General features: G+C 46.9%; 1 protein-coding gene across 6 annotated transcripts in view; it reads left to right on the top strand.

Annotated features, from left to right (window-relative positions):
* nav3 (neuron navigator 3) overlaps positions 1-17,081 on the top strand; it is a 234,014-nt gene that overhangs the window by 110,336 nt on the left and 106,597 nt on the right. For all 6 annotated transcript variants that reach the window (XM_071332043.1, XM_071332044.1, XM_071332047.1 and 3 more), the window contains exon 7: positions 9,999-10,141. In XM_071332043.1, the coding sequence (XP_071188144.1) occupies positions 9,999-10,141 (143 nt within the window). The remainder of the gene's footprint in view (positions 1-9,998; positions 10,142-17,081) is intronic.

The raw sequence follows: 17,081 nt of genomic DNA, 5'->3' as shown, positions 1-17,081 counted from the left end.
TACCGAATGCTGCATTGAACAGAATGACTTGCTGTGGTGGCTTCCAGCCAGTTCCAGGCTCCTATACTTCACCAGGCCAGTTGTTTGGCTCCCAGAGAATGTGTTTCTCCTTAGACGGTAGTGGCTGGTGGGAACCAGCGTGCTGGCAAATTACTTCACGCAAACCCCGCCAAGCTATGTGAAATATGTGCTGGACAGCATTGACAACCTTGTGGGTTGTATTCCCCTTCAGAGTATTGACAACCCTATGGGTGGTATTCCCCTTCAGAGTATTGACAACCCTATGGGTGGTATTCCCCTTCAGAGCATTGACAACCCTATGGGTGGTATTCCCCTTCAGAGTATTGACAAGCCTATGGGTGGTATTCCCCTTCACAGCATTGACAACCCTATGGGTGGTATTCCCCTTCACAGCATTGACAACCCTGTGGGTGGTATTCCCCTTCACAGCATTGACAACCCTGTGGGTGGTATTCCCCTTCACAGCATTGACAACCCTGTGGGTGGTATTCCCCTTCACAGCATTGACACCCCTGTGGGTGGTATTCCCCTTCACAGCATTGACACCCCTGTGGGTGGTATTCCCCCTTTAGAACATTGACAACCCTATGGGTGGTATTCCCCTTCAGAGCATTGACAACCCTATGGGTGGTATTCCCCTTCAGAGCATTGCTAACCCTATGGGTGGTATTCCCCTTCACAGCATTGATAGCCCTATGGGTGGTATTCCCTTTCACAGCATTCACAACCCTATGGGTGGTATTCGCCTTCAGAGCATTGACAAGCCTATGGGTGGTATTCCCCTTCACAGCATTAACAAGCCTGTGAGTGTTATTCCCCTTCACAGCATTAACAAGCCTGTGAGTGGTATTCCCCTTCAGAGCATTGATAAGCCTATGGGTGGTATTCCCCTTCAGAGCATTGACAAGCCTATGGGTGGTATTCCCCTTCACAGCATTAACAAGCCTGTGAGTGTTATTCCCCTTCACAGCATTGACAAGCCTATGGGTGGTATTCCCCTTCACAGCATTGACAACCCTGTGGGTGGTATTCCCCCTTTAGAACATTGACAACCCTATGGGTGGTATTCCCCTTCAGAGCATTTCCAACCCTATGGGTGGTATTCCCATTCACAGCATTGACAGCCCTATGGGTGGTATTCCCCTTCACAGCATTAACAAGCCTGTGAGTGGTATTCCCCTTCAGAGCATTGACAAGCCTATGGGTGGTATTCCCCTTCACAGCATTGACAAGCCTATGGGTGGTATTCCCCCTTTATAACATTGACAACCCTGTGAGTGGTATTCCCCTTCAGAGCATTTACAAGCATATGGGTGGTATTCCCCTTCAGAGCATTGACAACCCTATGGGTGGTATTCCCCTTCAGAGTATTGACAAGCCTATGGGTGGTATTCCCCTTCACAGCATTGACAACCCTATGGGTGGTATTCCCCTTCACAGCATTGACAACCCTGTGGGTGGTATTCCCCTTCACAGCATTGACAACCCTGTGGGTGGTATTCCCCTTCACAGCATTGACAACCCTGTGGGTGGTATTCCCCTTCACAGCATTGACACCCCTGTGGGTGGTATTCCCCTTCACAGCATTGACACCCCTGTGGGTGGTATTCCCCCTTTAGAACATTGACAACCCTATGGGTGGTATTCCCCTTCAGAGCATTGACAACCCTATGGGTGGTATTCCCCTTCAGAGCATTGCCAACCCTATGGGTGGTATTCCCCTTCACAGCATTGATAGCCCTATGGGTGGTATTCCCTTTCACAGCATTCACAACCCTATGGGTGGTATTCGCCTTCAGAGCATTGACAAGCCTATGGGTGGTATTCCCCTTCACAGCATTAACAAGCCTGTGAGTGTTATTCCCCTTCACAGCATTAACAAGCCTGTGAGTGGTATTCCCCTTCAGAGCATTGATAAGCCTATGGGTGGTATTCCCCTTCAGAGCATTGACAAGCCTATGGGTGGTATTCCCCTTCACAGCATTAACAAGCCTGTGAGTGTTATTCCCCTTCACAGCATTGACAAGCCTATGGGTGGTATTCCCCTTCACAGCATTGACAACCCTGTGGGTGGTATTCCCCCTTTAGAACATTGACAACCCTATGGGTGGTATTCCCCTTCAGAGCATTTCCAACCCTATGGGTGGTATTCCCATTCACAGCATTGACAGCCCTATGGGTGGTATTCCCCTTCAGAGCATTTACAAGCATATGGGTGGTATTCCCCTTCAGAGCATTGACAAGCCTATGGGTGGTATTCCCCTTCACAGCATTGACAAGCCTATGGGTGGTATTCCCCCTTTATAACATTGACAACCCTGTGAGTGGTATTCCCCTTCAGAGCATTTACAAGCATATGGGTGGTATTCCCCTTCAGAGCATTGACAAGCCTATGGGTGGTATTCCCCTTCAGAGCATTGACAAGCCTATGGGTGGTTTTCCCCTTCAGAGCATTGACAAGCCTATGGGTGATATCCCCCCTCACAACATTGACAACCCGTTAGCTGGTGTTGTTGCTGAATAGCCGTGTACAAGCTGCTTTGCTCTCGAACACAGCTGTTAACTAAGGGAATATATATTCAATATTTACACATGTATCAGAGAAAGCGGGGATTGTAAATAGTACTGTAAATATGAGTCTGGTTGTGATGTGTGTATGTGTAGCGTGTGTGTGTGTGTGTGTGTAACGCGTGTGTGTGTGTAGTGTGTGTGTGTGTTTGTGTGTAGCGCATGTGTGTAGCGTGTGTGTGTGTGTGTGTGTGTGTGTAGCATGCATGTGGCGTGTGTGTGTGTAGCATGTGTGTATGTAGCGTGTGTGTGTGTGTGTGTGCGCTTGTGTGTGTGTGTGTGTGTGCGTGTGTGTGTGTGTGTGTGTGTGTGTGTGTGTGTGTGTGTGTGTGTGTGTGTGTGTGTGTGTGTGTGTGTGTGTGTGTGTGTGTGTGTGTGTGTGTGTAGCGCGTTTGTGTGGGCCGTCTTCACCACCCGCTGGAGGGCCATGATGTAACTGGTCAGGACGCTCTCGATGGTGCAGCGGTAGTATTTGGAGAGGCCGCCTTAAGAAGTAGACACTGCCCTCTTGACAAGAGTGTTGTTGGTCCATGCCGTCCTCGGTGATGTGAATGCAGTGGAACTTAACACTGCTGACTCTCTCTACTGCAGTCCCGTTGATGTGGATATGGGCGTGGTCCCTTGGATCGGAGCGTGTTTCCTTGGATCGGAGCGTGTTTCCTTGGATCGGGGCTCGTTTCCTTGGATCGGGGCTCGTTTCCTTGGGTCGGGGCGCGTTTCCTTGGATCGGGGCTCGTTTCCTTGGATCGGAGCGCGTTTCCTCCTCTGCCGATGAAAATCCCACTAACACTTGAATTAAAATGAATACCTTATATTATTATCCCCAAATGGAAACGCTATCGATTGGATAAAATGGCTGAGATTTCACAACAAAAGTAGTTGGGCAGAGTTACTTTTCCCCTGACCCAGTGCAATGCCCAGTCATTCATCTCCCTGTTGGCCTCCTCTCTCCCTCATTACCTTGGCTAATGAAACTGGGCCTGTCTCATCAGGCCAACCACACCAGGACTGATTGGGTTTCTTAGCTAACCCTGACTACAGCCATAGCCTGGGGGGGGGGGGGGTTGGTGACAGACTGCACTGTTTTGGGGGGCAGGATCAGCACTCTCTGGGCCTTCCAGGGGGCTGGTGTGATACAGCTAGGAGCCAGCGGCAGTCGTAAAATAGCAGACGATACGAGTCCACCGGGACTCACCACACCCGACCTGGAGAACACACGGCCTGTGTGAGTCGTCCTGCACCTCTAATGAAATCAAATGGACTGGACAGATTTTTCCTGATTCAGATTGATATGTGAAAATAAAAACTAGTGGTCACGTGACCCGCTCCCATAACTTGAAACTAACTACATCGTTGATGAAGAGTGCACGTTTTCTTCCATGAATTCTCACTGGGAAGGGGTCAGGGTAGAAATGTGCCAAACGATATCATTGAAAGTATTGTACATAAAGACATTAGCCCTCTAGTTTCAGTTTGTGGCCATAAAATGTACCTTTGATTTACTGCGGAGGATAACCATTGGGCATGAACAGTTGTTTTATTGTGAGGTACTAGCCTACACCCCCAGGGTGATTTTAAAGTCAACAACATTATTCAGGAAATACAGTCAATGTGAGTTCCCAGCACAATGGTAGCCTCACACGTTTGTGAAAGCTCCTGTGTTTGATTGGCTGAAGGCCTTAGTTCTGTTGCTACCTTGGCAGTTTTATATCTGAGGATATTGTGCCTTGAAAAAGAAACTCAAGCAACTCTCCAACTATTGCTCCACAATGCATTTAATGGCTCTCCAGCCACTAAACACATTGTGGGGCAAACAGGAATGCCAGTGTGCTGGAGTTTATTTCTCTACTTTTAAAGTGTTTCATTTATGCTCCTAGAGCTGTGGAAAGTGTTTCCTCTATTCTCCTAGAGCTGTGTAAAGTGTTTCTATGCTCCTAGAGCTGTGTAAAGTGTTTCCTCTATGCTCCTAGAGCTGTGTAAAGTGTTTCCTCTGTGCTCCTAGAGCTGTGTAAAGTGTTTCTATGCTCCTAGAGCTGTGTAAAGTGTTTCCTCTATTCTCCTAGAGCTATGTAAAGGGTTTCCTCTATGCTCCTAGAGCTGTGTAAAGTGTTTCCTCTGTGCTCCTAGAGCTGTGTAAAGTGTTTCTATGCTCCTAGAGCTGTGTAAAGTGTTTCCTCTGTGCTCCTAGAGCTGTATAAAGTGTTTCCTCTGTGCTCCCAGAGCTGTGTAAAGTGTTTCTGTGCTCCTAGAGCTGTGTAAAGTGTTTCCTCTGTGTTCCGAGAGCTGTGTAAAGTGTTTCTATGTTCCTAGAGCTGTGTAAAGTGTTTCCTCTATTCTCCTAGAGCTGTGTAAAGTGTTTCCTCTATTCTCCTAGAGCTGTGTAAAGTGTTTCCTCTATGCTCCTAGAGCTGTGTAAAGTGTTTCTATGCTCCTAGAGCTATGTAAAGTGTTTCTATGCTCCTAGAGCTGTGTAAAGTGTTTCATCTGTGCTCCTAGACCTATGTAAAGTGTTTCTATGCTCCTAGAGCTGTGTAAAGTGTTTCCTCTATGCTCCTAGAGCTATGTAAAGTGTTTCCTATATTCTCCTAGAGCTATGTAAAGTGTTTATATGTTCCTAGAGCTGTGTAAAGTGTTTCCTCTGTGCTCCTAGAGCTGTGTAAAGTGTTTACTCTGTGTTCCTAGAGCTGTGTAAAGTGTTTCCTCTATGCTCCTAGAGCTGTGTAAAGTGTTTCATCTGTGCTCCTAGAGCTATGTAAAGTGTTTCTATGCTCCTAGAGCTGTGTAAAGTGTTTCCTCTGTACTCCTAGAGCTGTGTAAAGTGTTTCCTCTGTACTCCTAGAGCTGTGTAAAGTGTTTCCTCTATGCTCCTAGAGCTGTGTAAAGTGTTTCATCTGTGCTCCTAGAGCTATGTAAAGTGTTTCTATGCTCCTAGAGCTGTGTAAAGTGTTTCTATGCTCCTAGAGCTGTGTAAAGTGTTTCATCTGTGCTCCTAGAGCTATGTAAAGTGTTTCTATGCTCCTAGAGCTATGTAAAGTGTTTCTATGCTCCTAGAGCTATGTAAAGTGTTTCTATGCTCCTAGAGCTGTGTAAAGTGTTCCCTCTGTGCTCCTAGAGCTGTGTAAAGTGTTTCCTCTATGCTCCTAGAGCTGTGTAAAGTGTTTCTATGCTCCTAGAGCTGTGTAAAGTGTTTCCTCTGTACTCCTAGAGCTGTGTAAAGTGTTTCTATGTTCCTAGAGCTGTGTAAAGTGTTTCCTCTGTACTCCTAGAGCTGTGTAAAGTGTTTCTATGTTCCTAGAGCTGTGTAAAGTGTTTCCTCTGTACTCCTAGAGCTGTATAAAGTGTTTCTATGTTCCTAGAGCTGTGTAAAGTGTTTCCTCTGTGCTCTTAGAGCTGTGTAAAGTGTTTTTATGTTCCTAGAGCTGTGTAAAGTGTTTCTATGTTCCTAGAGCTGTGTAAAGTGTTTCTATGTTCCTAGAGCTGTGTAAAGTGTTTCTATGTTCCTAGAGCTGTGTAAAGTGTTTCTATGCTCCTAGAGCTGTGTAAAGTGTTTCCTCTGTGCTCCTAGAGCTGTGTAAAGTGTTTCTATGCTCCTAGAGCTGTGTAAAGTGTTTCTATGCTCCTAGAGCTGTGTAAAGTGTTTATATGCTCCTAGAGCTGTGTAAAGTGTGCAAACAAGCCTCTTCAATTGATTTTGAGCTTAAAATCCCTCCTCCACTCTCTCAGTAAACCTGCTTACCTGGGTACTGTTCACTAGGAACCAAGCAGAAGCAAAAAGACAAATGGGGAGGGACTACCTGAACTTGTTCAATAAGAAACTCTTGTTTTTCGTTGGAAAATGTTTTCTGTTGCAAAGCATTTTGTTTCATTTTGCTACAGTGTGCACTAATGGATACACCCCTGGTGTGTTGATAGTGTTTCGGCATCTCACCCTCAACTAACAGCACTTTAAAAAATAAATTGCCATTTAAATTCAGCGTGTTCGCAGCAGGGGGCGATGTGTGACAGCTTGTCCGCAGCCTAAAGCACCTGTCTGTGATGCTGATAGAAGCGATTCCAGGGAAGCTTTGGTAATTGTCCTGAATATACAGCGACAGATGTGCTGACTTGCTAAGAAACCTGTTAGTCAATTTGACTGACTCCCCTGAGATTCCGGCCAGAAGCAGACACACACACACACATTTGGTTTTATACATACTGTGTCTGTTTCATATTGATAATACTCATTATCTTTCACATAGGTATGTACTGTCAAACACACACACACACACACACACACACACACACACACACACACACACACACACACACACACACACACACACACACACACACACACACACACACACACACACACACACACACACACACACACACACACACACACATACGTGCTCTGTCTCACTAATATAGATAATGGGCTGAGCATATGACAGGGTCTTCTGTTCAAGTGGGCGCTCTCGCTCCATCTCCTCTCTCGCGCTCTCTCTCTCTCTCTCTCGCTCTCTCTCTCTCTCTCTCTCTGCCCCCCCCATCCCTCCTGCCTGGTTATATTTGATATTACCTATTTGACATTACACACATGCACTCATGAAGTCATGCTTATTCAGCTCACGGGTCTCCAGGTGCCCCTCTCAGCCTGGGTGGGTGGGTCGGTGGTTGCGTGTGTTTGTACATGTGTGTATTGAGTCTGTTATCTGTCCCATTTTCTCTTTTGGGGGGGGGGGGGGGGGGGGTTGTTTTGCAGTGAGCACAGAGACACCCTGTCAGTTTGAAGCCGTTTCCTCTAGCCCTCCAGCACAACAATAAGGAGAATAATGTGTCTGGCCACCCCTCTCCCTCTTCCCCGTCTTAAAAATAGAACTGAGTGCTGGAGACCCCGGGTGCATCCCAAATGGCACTGGTCAGAAACAGTTCACTAAATAAGGAATAGGGTGCCATTTGGAACACAGGCAGCCAGGAGGGACATCAGATACATCTTAGTTAGCCCCATCCCGGAAATGAAGGATTATATCTTAGTAGAATGTTATTATTTCTGATCATGAAAGTGTATCATTACCAAGTGGATGGAGCTTCTAGCATATCTACATCACCTGGTTTTTCATTTTACCATCTGTCCGTTTTCCAGCCCAATGATGTCTAGAACCACCCAGACTCCTCAGTCACTGGACCGAGACATTGTAGGGTGCCGTTTGGGACACAGACGTTGAGTAATGCATTGATCCTTGGGTTGAAGACGAGTTAAGAGACTCCTACGTCACAACAGAAGGAGTTCGTGTTACTCTTGTTCCATCAATCATAACATGACGTCTGGATTGACTCAGTCGCGACCAGTCCATTGTCTGCGCTGCATTGCGACTTGGCTTTTTACTCTGAAACAGAAACAAAAAGGTACACGTTTACTCGTCACAGTATGATTTCTGCCACCACAATTTTAGTTGCATACGTACCCAATTCGGAATGTGTGTTTTATTGTCTGACACACAGTCATGTTTACTATCAAACAGATGACTGTCTCCTCTATATGGTTTCAATTCAGTAGGAGAGAGAGAGGTTGCATCTCAAATGACACCCTAGTCCCTATATAGTGCACTACTTTCGACCAGAGCCCTACTGTAAGTGGTGCATAATAAAGGGAATAGGTTGTCATTTGGGACTTAATAGAGTCATTTCCCTAGATGCATTACCGCAGGGCCAAGATGTTAATTCTCTGGTTGTGTTGTTTTGACCCTTAGCCATTACTTAACATTGCCATCTAGTCCCTCAAGCTTCCTCAGTCTGCTTCTGTGACAGGTTTATGCGCTGTTGTTAAGTCTCTTTGTCCAGGGTTACGATGTCTAATTAAACTCCCATACTCCCTTTTAATTGCCAAGCTTTTCAGAGTGTCAGTTTTAAAGGGCCAGACATAAATGATGTGGATTGGATAGTGGGGTAGTTTAGATGATGGAATCCCCCTGGGGAAATGGGCTTAGCATCTTTCATGAAACAACACAGAGCAGTTCATGCTGTTCACCAGGTCTCTCTCTCTCTCTCTCTCTCTCTCTCTCTCTCTCTCTCTCTCTCTCTCTCTCTCTCTCTCTCTCTCTCTCTCTCTCTCTCTCTCTCTCTCTCTCTCTCTCTCTCTCTCTCTCTCTCTCTCTCTCTCTCTCTCTCTCTCTCTTTCTCTCTCTCTCTTTCTCTCTCTCTCTCTCTCTCTCTCTCTCTCTCTCTCTCTCTCTCTCTCTCTCTCTCTCTCTCTCTTTCTCTCTTTCTCTCTTTCTCTCTCTTTCTTTATTTCTCTCTCTCTCTGAAACCAGATGTATTTTTTCTGTATCACTCTAAAGAGGCCTGGAGGTTGTCCTGTGTGTTTGGGGCATGAATGAAGGTTTTGTGTGTTTTGCGGACCGGTAATCAAAACTGTATGAACTTCATAGAGATATATTGTAATGGTCATGTGATTAGATCATTTTCTTTGAGATGTGATCATGTTTTTCCAGGACAAAGGCAGATTTGTATAGATTTCACTTCCTCGTAACGGTCAACGAGTCCATCTGCAAAGTTGGACGTCAGCAACATATTTTCCAGGTCAATTATCTCACTGATAAAACATTCAAATCAAAGTAAAAGTTCCCAGAAAAGGACCGTCGATGATGACCATCAATTTATTTATGCCCAAGGCAGTTACCTCGCCAGATACATTGAAGTGTCCAGCTTGACTCAAGGACTGTGGGTGCATTCCGTGCGTGTTACACTGAGCCTTTTAGCCATGCTGATTGGTTAATCTCAGTGTTTAACCAATCAGGAGGTTGTTTGGGTGCAGTACTGAGAAGACCTTGCCCTGTGTGTCAGTGTAGTGGACTGTGAGATCCGTTAGCATGCTTTAACGAGTCTTAAATGTAAATGTCTAATGGAATAATGAGCCTATGGCCTCTCCCCTCTGAGACTTATGACTGCGCTCCAGCTGTGGCATCAGAAGTAAACATCCACATTAGACAATTTGTCCACAGATGCTGAAGTGTGTATTCTCTTGTGTGTGTCCCTGAGAATACATGTGGTTCTTTCAGCATAACACTAGCTGTGTGTGTGTGTGTGTGTGTGTGTGTGTGTGTGTGTGTGTGTGTGTGTGTGTGTGTGTGTGTGTGTGTGTGTGTGTGTGTGTGTGTGTGTGTGTGTGTGTGAGCTCGCTCTTACATCCGTGTATCCGTGTGTGGGCTCTTATGCATGTCCCAGAGAGAACATAATGGTCCTTTCAGCACAACACTAACTGTGTGTGTGTGAGAGCTTATATCCATGTGTGGGCTCTTATGCATGTCCCAGAGAGAACATAATGGTCCTTTCAGCACAACACAAACACACTACCTAGCTAGACTTTTCTTTTTGTTGCTCTATGTGTGTTCACGCTTTCTCCTCACCCGCTGTGTTTTCTTCTGCAGGTTGCCAGGGCCGACCAGGGTGTCCGCTGCAGGCAGCGGGGCCCCCAAGGGCCAAGGATCCTCCAACCTCAACAGGAGGAGTCAGAGCTTTAACAGCATCGATAAGAGCAAGCCTCTCCAGTATGCTAGTGGCAATGACAGAGGTAGGTGAACCTAGAATCAGGTAGAAGCAGGCCTGAGCCGTATGAGCCGAACCAAACTGTTCTAATCTAGCCTGGTTACACGGTTGCTGGAACCTTGATGAAAAAGACACAATGTAAAACCAGCGCAGTTTGATTAGGATCGGCACAATAGTGTGAAAATGGTGATATGGCCGTGTCTAAACTCACCTTCCATAAGGATTAAACAGGATCAGGAAAACCTCTAGCATCTTAGAATTCATTCTCTTACCCCTACGTTTCTACAGCTGTTTTCCTCAGGGTCAGTCAGTACCATTCAGCATTTATATTTTTGAGCGCATGGTCCACAACATGCACTAGGTGGCGCCACTGATAAACATAATGGGCTGGACAGAGCAGCGCACGCCAGCACACTCCACGTTAACCAGCCTGCTGAATCATATCAGCAGTGTAGTTGACTAGAGTTGTAGGGTATTCCTTTAGGGTGAAGGCAAGACAGTGCATTTCACAGCATGGTGAGTGGTAGTGGTTAGACTGCAGAGCTGTGGGGCTGAATCACACCATGCTCCACCAAGCATAATAACCGGCCATTATGACAGATTTTGTCACACACTTGCTTTCCTTATTTTATTATTGTCATATTACTTTTATCCGAAAGTAAGTGGATTAAATTATTTGTCTGTGTCCCAAATGGTAGCCTGTTCCCTATATAGTGCAGTACTTTTGACCAGGGCCCTATGTGCTTGGGGAAAAAGAGGCTTCAACAAGGCTCTTTTCTAAACGACCCCCTACCTGGTGGTTCTTTGAGCTTATATTATGTTCATAGATATTGAATATTTGTCTCTCAGTATTTTACAATGATCATACAGTGGTGGTACCATTCCCTTACCAATTCACGTCTCCCTTCATCCCTCTGTCACTATCACAGAGTAATGGTCGTCAATGGAGTAATGGTCGTCAGTAGAGTTATGGTCGTCAATGGAGTTATGGTCGTCAGTAGAGTTATGGTCGTCAGTAGAGTTATGGTCGTCAGTAGAGTTATGGTCGTCAATGGAGTTATGGTCGTCAGTAGAGTTATGGTCGTCAATGGAGTTATGGTCGTCAGTAGAGTTATGGTCCTCAGTAGAGTTATGGTCGTCAGTAGAGTTATGGTCGTCAATGGAGTAATGGTCGTCAATGGAGTAATGGTCGTCAGTAGAGTTATGGTCGTCAATGGAGTAATGGTCGTCAATGGAGTAATGGTCGTCAGTAGAGTAATGGTCGTCAATGGAGTAATGGTCGTCAGTAGAGTTATGGTCGTCAATGGAGTAATGGTCGTCAGTAGAGTTATGGTCGTCAATGGAGTAATGGTCGTCAGTAGAGTTATGGTCGTCAGTAGAGTTATGGTCGTCAGTAGAGTTATGGTCGTCAGTAGAGTTATGGTCATTATGGTCGTCAGTAGAGTTATGGTCATTATGGTCATCAGTAGTTATGGTCATCAGTAGAGTTATGGTCATTATGGTCATCAGTAGTTATGGTCATCAGTAGAGTTATGGTCATTATGGTCATCAGTAGTTATGGTCATCAGTAGAGTTATGGTCATTATGGTCATCAGTAGTTATGGTCATCAGTAGAGTTATGGTCATTATGGTCATCAGTAGTTATGGTCGTCAGTAGAGTTATGGTCATCAGTAGAGTTATGGTCGTCAGTAGAGTTACGGTCGTCAGTAGAGTTATGGTCGTCAGTAGAGTTATGGTCGTCAGTTCAGGGCCAGTCAACGGGAGACTCTTTTTCCTCATGCTTCTCCATCCCTACATTCTCTCTCTCTCTCTCTCTCTCTCTCTCTCTCTCTCTCTCTCTCTCTTTCTCTTTCACCCCCTCTCCCCTTTCTCTTTCTCTCGCTCTCTGTCCCACTCTCTCCCTCTCTCTTTCAACGCCTCTCCCCTCTCTCTCTCTCTGTATCCGTCTCTCCCTCTTCCCATACACGTTAACAGAGAACAACAATCTACCAACCATGAACAGACCCCGGTCACCGACCCTGTTTATTTTGGCCAGAGCCAGTCCACTAGATTTACACCAGTACCTTCACTGTCCCCTGTGTCCCATTTGCCCAGACCTGTTGACACAGTGGTTGTCTCCCAAATGGCACCCTATTCCCTTTATAGTTAACTACTTTTTAGCTCGGCCCATAGGACTCTAGTCAAAAGTAGTGCACTATATATAGAATAGGATGCCATTTGGGACACATGAATCCCCCATCAAGAAAGGGAGTGAAGGTTTTTCTGTTTCCTCAGTACCCCCCTTCCACCGTTTAAACCATTACTCACACCCTACTTTACCACCTAAAACAGAGCTAATGTCTCCCCTGGTGGGAACAGCCAACTCCATGGTCCTTCTTTCTTGGGGTTTGTGTCGTTTGTCTGTCTCCCCTCTCTCTCACTACCCACTGGCAGTGTGTTGTCTGTCTCCCCTCTCTCACTACCCACTGGCAGTATGTTGTCTGTCTCCCCTCTCTCTCACTACCCACTGGCAGTGTGTTGTCTGTCTCCCCTCTCTCACTACCCACTGGCAGTATGTTGTCTGTCTCCCCTCTCTCTCACTGGTAGTATGTTGTCTGTCTCCCCTCTCTCTCACTACCCACTGGCAGTATGTTGTCTGTCTCCCCTCTCTCTCACTACCCACTGGCAGTATGTTGTCTGTCTCCCCTCTCTCTCACTGGCAGTATGTTGTCTGTCTCCCCTCTCTCTCACTACCCACTGGCAGTATGTTGTCTGTCTCCCCTCTCTCTCACTACCCACTGGTAGTATGTGGTCTGTCTCCCCTCTCTCTCATTACCCACTGGCAGTATGTTGTCTGTCTCCCCTCTCTCTCACTGGTAGTATGTGGTCTGTTTCCCCTCTCTCTCACTACCCACTGGCAGTATGTTGTCTGTCTCCCCTCCCTCTCGCTGGCAGTATGTTGTCTGTCTCCCCTACCTCTCACTGGCAGTATGTTGTCTGTCTCCTCTCCCTCTCACTGGCAGTATGTTGTCTGTCTCCTCTCCCTCTCACTGGCAGTATGTTGTCTGTCTCCCCTCCCTCTCACTGGCAGTATGTTGTCTGTCTCCCCTCCCTCTCACTGGCATTATGTTGTCTGTCTCCCCTCCCTCTCACTGGCAGTATGTTGTCTGTCTCCCCTCCCTCTCACTGGCAGTATGTTGTCTGTCTCCCCTCCCTCTCACTGGCAGTATGTTGTCTGTCTCCCCTCCCTCTCACTGGCAGTATGTTGTCTGTCTCCCCTCTCTCTCACTACTCACTGGCAGTATGACCCGGGGGAGCTAATTGCATGGTGTACAGGTGGATGAAGAGGCAGTCTGCTGCTTGTCTATCAGTCACTAGTCCAGTGTTAAACTCAGGAGTCATGTCCATGCTTATGAATCAGCCTGGTACTTAAGCATTTAATATTGTACTTAATATTGCAATTCCAATCTTTAATCTTGATACAGGTCTGTTTTAATGTGTGTGATTCAGAATGTTTTTGTGTATGTCGATTGTTTTCTCTATATGCAGCTCAACACATTCCCAATCTATTTTAATCAGCCTTGCGTAACATGGCCAGTCGCCAGTCGCTCTCCTCAACAGTTTGCCAATGGGGGAGTTATGTCATTGGGAGTGAGAGTTTGACCCCAGCCTAAGGACTCAACTTTAGGCCCACTGTAGATAAGATGCCTCCCCCTCATCTCTGCGAGGGTGGAGGCTTAAATTTGGGGGTCAAATCAAACGATTCCAAGGAAATGTCAGAGAAATTTCAATGATGCAGCTAAACCTTTAGCAAAAGACAGGGAATTGAGAGTCTAGTCATGGCAGAAGAGCCTGTCTGAAGAGATCATGTAAAAAGTAAGAGCTGCAGGCTAGTGCAGGCCAGCTCAGGGTGACAGGGCCTGCGTCCCAAATGGCAACCTATTCCCTATTAAGTGCACTATATAGGGAGTAGGGTGCCATTGGGGACACTTTCTGTCCAAAGGGAGAGAAAATGAGGGCAGGCTCACAGATATTGGGACTTGGTGTTTATTACAAGAGGATTTACTCAGCTCAGTGTGTGTGTGTGTGTGTGTGTGTGTGTGTGTGTGTGTGTGTGTGTGTGTGTGTGTGTGTGTGTGTGTTTGTCGGGACGGCGTGTGTGTGGGGGTGTGTGTAGGGGCGGGGTGGCGTGTGTGTGGGGGGGGCATGTGTGTGTGTGTTTGCGTGCCACACGATGGTGTGTGAGCACTGAGCAGCAGACGTGTGAGGGTCCAGCGCCCAGCCAGCAGAAGTGACATTTCACTCTCAGCCGATGAAGTAAGCGGTTGTGAAAGAGTGTGTTGCTATGGTAACGCCAAGTCTCTACTTCTTCTCTGGGGCGTTGGTGGCGGTGGCGTCAGCCGATTGGTATATAATGGCATCCTTCGGTCCCCTGTTATCTTTAAAGACGTGGTTAATTCGCTGGCCGCGCATACTGAATCCCAAACACTTCGGCCCTCATTCACAATCTTATCACAGTGTTGCCCGCGACTCCGACAAAGAAATCAAATCAAGCGTGGCATTTCTGTTGCCCAACTTTCACGGCTGTTTCCATGGTGTGAGGGCAAGCTCTGTCAGCCTATCACAAGAATGACTGGGCTTCTTAGATGTAAGGGTTAAGTGAGATTCTGGGCAGAAAGAGCAGTCGGGCTAGTCATGAGACACACACACACACACTATTTCTATCTTTCTCTCTCTCTATCTTTCTCTCTTTTTCTATCTGTGTCTTAAACACTCTCTCTCTCACACACACACACACAAGCTGGTCTTTAAAGAGATGACTTGGCGTTTGCCAGCTTACATGTTCCTGCCACGGACTGACACGTTTACAGGCGTCGTAAGGTTTTAAAGGCTGTGGCCCAGATCATAAGCTGATTAGTGTTTCGGCGCCTCGTGTGGCGGCAGCTAAAGCCCTCCTCCTTCCCTTGCCTCTGGGGAAAATACTGCACGGTTAGGGAGAATCACAGTGCCTCAGACCGAGGCTGCGTCCCTGGAAAGGCCACCAGTTCAGCTATATTGTTGTGTTTATGACTCAGCATAGATAGAATTCCATCATGCAGGTTTGAAAATAATGTGGTTCCATAAACCATCAAGCATCCTTTGAGAAGTACTGTGGTCTATGGAGAGTAGAGCTGAATGAGGAGATGGAGAGGACAGGCAGTTCTATATAGTGAATGTGAATCCCTGCATGTCCCTGCTGTTTGACACTACATCAATCAACAATAAAAGGCAAACATACACTACATGACCAAAATGTATGTGGACACCTGCTCGTCAAACATCTCATTCCAAAATCATGGGCATTAATAGGGCGTTGGTCCCCCCTTTGCTGTTATAACAGCCTCCACTCATCTGGACAGGCTTTCCACTAGATGTTGGAACATTGCTGCGGGGACTTGCTTCCATCGTCTAGAATGTCAGATTTCCCTTCACTGGAACTAAGGAGCCCGAACCATGAAAAACAGCCCCAGACTATTATTCGTCCTCCACCAAACTTTACAGTTGGAACTATGCATTCGGGCAGGTAGAGTTCTCCTGGCATCCGCAAAAAACCCACGTTAGTCCGTCGGACTGCCAGATGGTGAAGCGTGATTCATCACTCCAGAGAGCACGATTTCACTGATCCAGAGTCCAATTGTGGCGAGCTTTACACCACTCCAGCCGACGCTTGGCATTGCGCATGGTGATCTTAGGCTTGTGTGCGGATGCTCAGCCATGGAGACCCATTTCATGATGCTCCCGACTGCTGACGTTGCTTCGAGAGGCAGTTTGGAACTCGGTAGTTAGTGTTGCAACCGAGGACAGACGATATTTACACGCTATGCGCTTCAACACTCTGGTTCTGTTCTGTGAGCTTGGGTGTCCTACCACTTCGTGGCTGAGCTGTTGTTGCTTGTAAACGTTACCACTTCACAATAACAGAACTTACAGTTGACCGGGGGAGCTCTAGCAGGGCAGAAATTTGACGAACTGACTTGACGGTGCCACGTTGAAAGTCACTAAGCTCTTCAGTAAGGCCATTCTACTGCCAATGTGTGTCTATGGAGATTGCATGGCTGTGTGCTCAATTGTATACACCTGTCAGCAACGGGTGTGGCTGAAATAGCCGAATCCACTCATTTGAAGGGGTGTCCACATACTTTTGTATATACAGTATATTGTATAATACTTAAGGTTGCAATGCATTTCCTATCACTAACTTCTCCCCTTGGTAGAAAGTAGCAGCACAGTATCAATGTATCTCCATGGAAAGCACAGCGTAGGGGCCGGGAGGCGTCTGCTAGGGGATTGATGATGATCTGAACACCCACTAGAGAGGAGAAATGGGGGTCCTTCAGAAGGTCAGAGCCACTGCTGAGCGGCTAACGGGACCATCGGTTATCTCACGCTCCTGACGGATGGGTGTACGTGGGGCGTGGTTGTGTCCATCTAGTGTAGCGCCGACACGTCACAGAGTGTGTGTGTCTGTGTCTCTGCGCGCGCGCGCGTGTGTGTGTGTGTGTGCGTGCATTCTGAAACACCCTGGTTGTTTTGAAAGCGAGTATACAGTTATCTTATTCATGTATCATCCCATTCTTGCTTTCCAACGCCACACTAGTAAATGTTTTTATTTTCTGTTGGCATTAGACACCTGCCAAGTTCCCAGCCAGCTTTGGCCCAGGGGGTGAATTGCTGGCATCCCACTGTCACAAGGGGAAACGGCAACAGTTTTAGGTTTCGCAGAATCAATTGCTGAGTACATTTTTTGCTTGAGCGCGCAGCAGGCTGCACTGCTGCACTGCTGCACCAGGATCTGTTTGCAGTGGGAAAGATTTGGATAGCGCATTGCCGATCTGCTCCGTTTCTTTTTTGTTCCTACCCCCCGACTATCCCCCCATCCTTACCAACCAATCCCCCCTGCAGCCTAGCAGAGAGAGCAAGACAAGCCTTTCTATGTCTGTCTCCC

Source organism: Salvelinus alpinus, chromosome 11, assembly GCF_045679555.1.
Source record: "Salvelinus alpinus chromosome 11, SLU_Salpinus.1, whole genome shotgun sequence".
In the NCBI taxonomy this organism is placed as follows: domain Eukaryota; kingdom Metazoa; phylum Chordata; class Actinopteri; order Salmoniformes; family Salmonidae; genus Salvelinus; species Salvelinus alpinus.
The sequence above is the reverse complement of the archived record's forward strand: the minus strand, read 5'-3'. Positions and strand labels throughout refer to the sequence as shown.